Source organism: Scomber scombrus, chromosome 18 (genome assembly GCF_963691925.1).
Source record: "Scomber scombrus chromosome 18, fScoSco1.1, whole genome shotgun sequence".
Taxonomy (NCBI): domain Eukaryota; kingdom Metazoa; phylum Chordata; class Actinopteri; order Scombriformes; family Scombridae; genus Scomber; species Scomber scombrus.
The window spans coordinates 20,084,491-20,091,318 of NC_084987.1; the positions used below are offsets into that span (position 1 = coordinate 20,084,491).

Here is a 6,828-nt window from a genome sequence, read left to right on the forward strand (position 1 = left end):
GTGAGAAAGAGAGATAAGAGGCAGGCGGATGTGTGGTGACATCCCACAACAAGCTCATAGGCAAAGCGGAAGTGAGTGCAGGCAGTGTGGTCATGAGTCATTTCTTCATTATTTCTAGTAAATGAACTAAATTCTCACTCTGTATATATCTCTCTCTCCCTCTCTCTATCTTCTCTGTATATTCCCTACCTTGCCTGTCACCTACAGACTTTCTTGATAACGTGAATACACGGAGTTAAGTGATTCCTGTGATCAACTTAGAAAAAGGGGCTCCAATTGCCCTACATGTCCCCTGGAATGATGCCTCTCTTCTGGGTCATGATTTGGTCAATGCTCCCTCCTTTGGTTCTCCTCTCTGATCTGGATCATTGTACCATTGATGAGAGCAGTAGCTCACAGAACGGTAAGACTATGCAGTATTCATCTGACAAAATACACCTCAGGATGGTTTTAGAGTCTATCGAATCTTTTACTTTGTTTTTACTTATGTTTCTCTCCCTACCCAGTTTCTCCATTGCTGGAATCCTTACAGTGCCATAATGATTACGAGTCCTACGTCTACTGCCAGTGGATGGATGCGTCAAACCTAAACACAACACTGTGGTTCCAAAACAAAAGGTACAAACACTTTAGGAGAGCGAGGTGACAAGGAGGTTTAGCATGGAGGATTAATCAATCTAGAGCCATGGTTTTCTGACCCACTGCTCTGTGTCCATGTCCTTGCAGAAAGAAGTGTGAGCCTTACAAAGCTGCAGTCAAGCACACAGAAGAGCATGGAATTGTCCGGTGCAGATATGAAACTAAGTTGTTTGCGATCGGCATCAGCCACACTGCCTTCTTCCTCAACAATAAAACCCCAGCCCTCTGCTTATCAGAGCCACGCAGGGCTCTGAATCTCTCGCAGCACTGTGAGTTAACATGACATCTGTCAATAATAGCAGTAACATTTACTGTGATAATTATCTTATTAAATCATGCAATTTAGTATAAATATTTACATTTTGTATGGAAATAATATTTGTTGTATTTTTGTGTTTATGTTTGTCAGTGAGAGCGCGCCCACCAGTGAATCTGTCCGCCTATGATTCAGGTGATGGAGGCCGTTGGCTCAAATGGTTCAGCCCCTACCCTTCCTCCTCTTCCCTGAGCAAAAACCTCAAATACCAGCTGAGCTACAGGCCAGACAGACTGGATGACTGGACTGTAAGCATCAAACACGCATACTGTGCTACCAGATTTTAGCCAAATGACACTGAAAAACATTGTTTTTGAAAGGTTTTCAGAATCCCAAACTTTTGTGGGCTTGTTAAGCACTTGTAGGTGGTTTGCTAATCCAGTTTGATGCATGCAAAATGGGTGTTCTTAATTCTACATCTATGACCAAACAGTGAATGTGGAAACAATAACTGTACCAAACTGTACCTCTTTGTAAAACATGACTCAACCTCCATCACACTCTTTTTCTTTTTCTTTCTCTTTCTGCAGATTGAGAATGTCACAAATACCACTGTGAAAATGGAGAAGCGATCGTTGCTTGCAGGTCGCATGTATGAAGCTAGGGTGAGGGCCCGGGCCAGTGTGGGTCAGTGGAGCGACTGGAGTCATGTGGTGACATGGCAGACTGAGGAAGGTGAATCAAAAACTGTAGTCCCCCAACAAAATTGCGAAGCATTTCCTATATGTGTAGGGGATTGAGCTTTAACTTTGACAATTCTGACTGAGTAAACCATTTGGCTTGCATATTTAATGTCCTGGACCGAAATCCTTTTCTTCTGATAGGAAACCTGCTCCTTATCTTAGCTCCTCACATTTCTAATCTTCTCCCTCCGTCCATTTTCATAGGAGCCCAGAAAAACTCTGGAGCTTTGCTGATGTTGTTATTAACTTGCTCTCTCTTGCTGTAGATGCTGGGCAGTTTCCCATTTTGCATTGTGTGCTGGATGGAGAGAAGGAGGTGATGTGTAGCTGGGAGGTGAACAGTGAGCTGGTTCATTTCATTACCTACCAGCTGACCTGCACCAATCAGACTGCATTGTAAGTCTAGCTGCATACGTGTGTATGTGTGTGTGCTGGAGGTCATGTTTACATGTACAGTATGTGGAGGTGTAAAGCTGTTCTTGACAACACCATCTGGTTGAAGTTGAACAATCTAGCTATCCATTTGTTCAGTCATCTGACCATTCCTCTTCTTTTAATCCCTGCCTCCAGGTCTGTGAGATGCTGTAATAACACAAAGATCACTCCTGACCTCAGTAGGTCCGTGCTGAGGTACAGCTGCTCACTGAATGTCACAGACCCTGCACATCTGCTGCTGGAGCTTAAACCAACACACAGTGCCAAGAGTTTTAGCACCTCCCAACACAGTGAGTGGACTCAAGAGAGAGGGCAACAAACATCATAACAGCAAAAGATTTGGGGGTGGTGTGGGAGGGATAGTGGGGGATTAGCGGGTTAAGAGATAGTGTGACATGTCCCACCAAGAAAAATTGCACACAATAAAACTGCAGGAGCTGCGCACAGGCACTGAGCAGAAGTACTGTGATGTGATTGAGTGCCCCCACCTAGTGTTTGAATGGCACAACTGCACTCCATCCATGTCTGCTGATTAACAGATTATCAGATAAGATAAGAAGTTACTGTGGTAATTGTGGTTTTGAATATCTGCTGCGTATATACTATACGTAAAAAAAACCTTTTAAGAACTACACACCAAAAGATGAATCAACTTTTTCTGCATGACTAATCGCCAGAATCTAATCTCTTTGTCCACAGTTCGTCCCTACTCACCAAAGAATGTAACGGTGAAGGAGGCAGGCAGTAACTGGGTCGTGGAATGGACTGAACCGCCCAAATCTCGTGACATCAGGCTGTATTATCATGTGCAGTATTACAGCAAGCAGAATCAGGTAAGAGACTTTGATACAGATGTTAGCTTGTTTTTCCTGTCCAACTGTGAGCTCTTGACACCAACTCTGAAACGTATTTAGCTATTAATAATGTAGCTTGAAATTCATATTCATTTTTAAAAATTGTTGATAGTGTGTACTGGATTTCATTTTTAGTTGTTTATCACACAGGAATTCTACAATATGCTGATATCTTACTGGACTGTGTTTTACATATTGTCTTTATGAACTCATCATTAAAAAGTTTGATTGTAATAAAGGAACATTAAGCTCTACAGTCCATCTAAGTTTTGCTGTGTTCTATTGATTCTAAAGTTACAGTAATACTTGGTGCATCTATGTCATAAAAAGCAGAGAAACAAACACATAGTTGTAAAAATGTATAATGATTTGTATTTACATTCTTCCATTAGGATTCGTTTACCCTGCTGAACATTTCAGAGGGCTCCATTTCCGTGACCATCCGGCAACAGTCTCTGGCATCGTCCCAGCGCTACCATGTCCAAGTCAGGTCTCTGGTCGTCCCAGGAGATGATCAGAGTTATAAGGGAACCCCCTCTGAATGGACTGATCCAGTGGAATGGACCTCACATGCAGGTACTGCACAGAAGCAGCAGGCACACAAATACAGGTGGTGCTCACACAGTCCAAGGAAGGAAATAATAATTAAAAGAGACTGTCATAATCATCATTCCTTCTATCTTGTGTCCCATGACAGCCCCCTGGTGGTCCCCAATCTCCTTGATCTATTTCTTCATCAGTGTGTTTGTGACTACTGTCTTCTGCGCACTCTACTATACCATCCCAGCTTGTCAAAGGTGCATTATTCACACTCACTTTATTCATTTTTGTACACTTAACTACTTCCTTTATGTTTGTCAAACCAATAAGTAAAAACACTTTTATGGTAAATCTAACTCTTTATGTGGCATATTTTGAACAAATAGGAGAGTAATTCTGTGGGTGGAGTCAGTTCCTTCTCCGGGCAAAAGCAAAATCCTTTCTGAGATCAAGGTGAGACAAGGTGGATAATTCTTCTGTTTGTCTAACTCAATCACTTCTTTCCATTTCTGCTCTAAATTATTCAGCATATTGGTGTTTATCGGATTGTAGTTAGTCATGTATAAACAATTATTTTTGTTTTTGTTTTTATTTATCCAGTCTGCCACCAGCCGGACCCTCATGCAGAGTGAGAACACTTACATCTGCAAAGTGCTGAGCTTGGACAGCTTATCTACATGGTAATACGTTGCACATATGACATTTCCAGACAGATAACAATTCTTCTATCATAGATGAAAAAAAACAGTAGTGATGATATACAGCTGCGAGAGAGAGAATAGTGTGGAAAAAGCCATAATATTCAGGACAGACTTATTTGTGGCCAATCAACTGGCATATCTCCTGAGACATGAATATAAAATGACAAGTCTAATGATGTGTTGATGCATGTATCAATAAATTACTGACAAAAGATTTTCTTTTTTCTCCCTCCTTGCAGCTCCTCAGACACTGCACTGTGGCCAACCAAGGACAAGCATTTGGAGCAGTACAGGGACTGCTGGAACTGTGATAACCTGGTCCTCTCTGCTGAGAAGGTTAATGGATCTGACACGTCTTCCATGAGCTTCAGTGGGCCATATATCTTCTGTCAGGTCAGTTATTGTCATTTGTCAGGTGTGCAGATGCAGAGAATTTCTCTCAAACACTCAGTATCAGCTAATGGTGATCATTATATAGAATAAAGAATGCAGGGACAGGCATTCATTCCTAAATTTAAATGAATAAGAAGAAAAACAATAAATGTCACACTGAGCAGCATTGTGTCTATCTGACATGCAGACACCAGAGCCAAACTGCAAGTCAGCAGAAGACAAGGGTGACGAGAAAGAGGAGAAAAGGGAAGAAACCTCTTCACATGACACTGCATCCCCTTCCCCTGTGAATTTTACTCTTTTTGGGGAAGGTTATGTGTGTCTTCCCAACCGCAGCGCCTCCAGGTCCACACAGGATTTGGTAACTTACAGTGATGCCAACACAAGCACACACATGCACAACAACAACCAACTGTGCCCAGATAACACACAGAGGTCGGATAACGTGGACATTCAGCCGGGCCTCATCGAGCCCACCAGCGGCCGCCAGCCTCCAGCCTACACCTCGGGACCTTTTACCCCATGGCCTCAAGGGGGCACTGTACAGGCCTCAGGGTACTGCCTGCTCCCACAGCCTTCATGAGAGCAGCACAGTAATCCACAACATGCAAGGGAAGAGCATATGAAAGGAGGACTAAATGAAGCTTTTTCCTTGTTTATTCATAAGCATTCCACCTTCTCTCAACCTTCTTCTGCTTTCTTGTTAAAAAATGCAACCACATATATTGTATCATGTTAGAGATGACTTTTTCAGAACCCCTTCATTGTGTGTGACCTAACATCAGGTCAGACGTCTGACCAATGGAGGGCAATAGTGAGCTGAGCCTGCGAGTGCCACCATCTCTGGTGCCACTGCAGATGGACTGGCGGAGATGAAGATAGATTTCAGTGCTGCACACAAAACAATTCTTTCTGTCTGAACTTCATTACACATACTGGGTCTGCATGAAATAACAGGATCACCTTACATACAACAATATTACGTAATACAACAGCCCATAAAAAATGTATTCATAGATGTTTCGTTTCTTCTTTTCTTTTTTTGAGACTGCGTCAGAGAGATTCATTGAAACTTTTCCAGAAAATGAAGATCATTAACAGAACTTACTGCTTCCTGTTTTACATATACCACAAATGCTTAAGAAATGTTTTGAAATCTAATGACGTTTAATGCATTTCATGAGAAAAAGCTTGCTGATTGCCATGTTCGCTGCGGTCATGTAGCTATGCATGTTTGCACAAAGGTGTGTGAGTTTGGACCTTGTTGCCAATGTTGTAACCTAAGTGTTGCTGAATGTATACATTCAGTATGCTATCTACTTTGTGATGTGATGTTATTGCTGTGTTAAGTGGCACCAGTAATGTAACTGTATGCAGGTTTTTAGCCAACAACTGAGGCCTGCAGGGACATTGGAGATGGAATAAGAAAGTACTGGAATATATTAAGGGTAACTTTACATGAAATGTGCCATCTTCTTCAGGTGTGTTTGAGGCCTGTTTAATGCTAGTAAAGGATCATGAATGAGTAAGCTCAGTGAAATAATGTGAGTTTGTAATGGTTCTCAATGTTTACTGCACTTTTGTATTGTGATAGTGATTTAAACTTGTAAAAAAAAAAAAATCTATGTTATATGAACTTTGTTTTGTTTGGATTTTTTACAGTCCATAACTTCTCCAGAATTAAATACTGTATTATCTGTTTTGCTATGTCTGTCTGTCAAACTACTTATTAAAAACTACTAAACTAATAATTAATTTACAATTAATGTACATACACTATGATAAAACTTTAGTAAAAAAGTAAAATTACAAGCTAGCTCCCTTTAGCACGAGTTTAGCTAGGTTTGTTTCCCTGTCATGATTGAACTGTCTCATTTACTTATGGAATAACTACATATCAAGAGGCCATTGTCGTTGTTATTTGTGATGAAGATATTTTTTTTTTCACTTACGGGTAACAGCAAATATAACTTATATTCTTCTAACAAGCACTTTTAGCCGTGGCTATCCTGCCAGTTAGCTACTGCTCTAGATAGCCTATATCTCTTAGAATAGCTCTGTAGTTGTCTTTCTAAATAACAAAAGAAAGCAGTTTAGTCCCAACCAGAGTGCAATACAAAGCCAGAATGCAATAACTACAGAACTGGTTAATGTGGTGTGGCTTGGGTTTTATCTATATTTTGCTGTTACTGCAAATTAAAAAAGTTGTTTTTACACGTTTTCTAAAACAGACCTAAACCAATTTTGACCAAATGTGCAGTTACTGA

The 6,828-nt window shown here is 40.9% G+C and overlaps 1 protein-coding gene across 1 annotated transcript; it reads left to right on the plus strand.

Moving 5' to 3' along the window:
* The first annotated feature begins 226 nt into the window (after positions 1–226).
* On the plus strand, positions 227–6,290 carry csf2rb (colony stimulating factor 2 receptor subunit beta). The gene is made up of 14 exons (XM_062438911.1): positions 227–403; positions 507–618; positions 727–908; positions 1,049–1,203; positions 1,486–1,630; positions 1,905–2,034; positions 2,209–2,363; positions 2,773–2,906; positions 3,320–3,503; positions 3,625–3,724; positions 3,854–3,920; positions 4,068–4,147; positions 4,408–4,561; positions 4,749–6,290. Exons 1-14 carry the CDS (start codon positions 286–288, stop codon positions 5,142–5,144), a joined length of 2,112 nt encoding a protein of 703 aa, XP_062294895.1. The 5' UTR covers positions 227–285; the 3' UTR covers positions 5,145–6,290.
* The last annotated feature ends 538 nt before the right edge of the window (positions 6,291–6,828 follow it).

What these genes read in the sequence shown, in the direction of transcription:
- csf2rb (XM_062438911.1), top strand. Translation starts at nt 286, where the DNA reads ATGTCCCCTGGAATGATGCCTCTCTTCTGGGTCATGATTTGGTCAATG. An exon ending in GAGCAGTAGCTCACAGAACG is followed by an intron (nt 404 to 506) that starts GTAAGACTATGC and finishes CTCCCTACCCAG; the next exon opens with TTTCTCCATTGCTGGAATCC. An exon ending in TCTGAATCTCTCGCAGCACT is followed by an intron (nt 909 to 1,048) that starts GTGAGTTAACAT and finishes TATGTTTGTCAG; the next exon opens with TGAGAGCGCGCCCACCAGTG.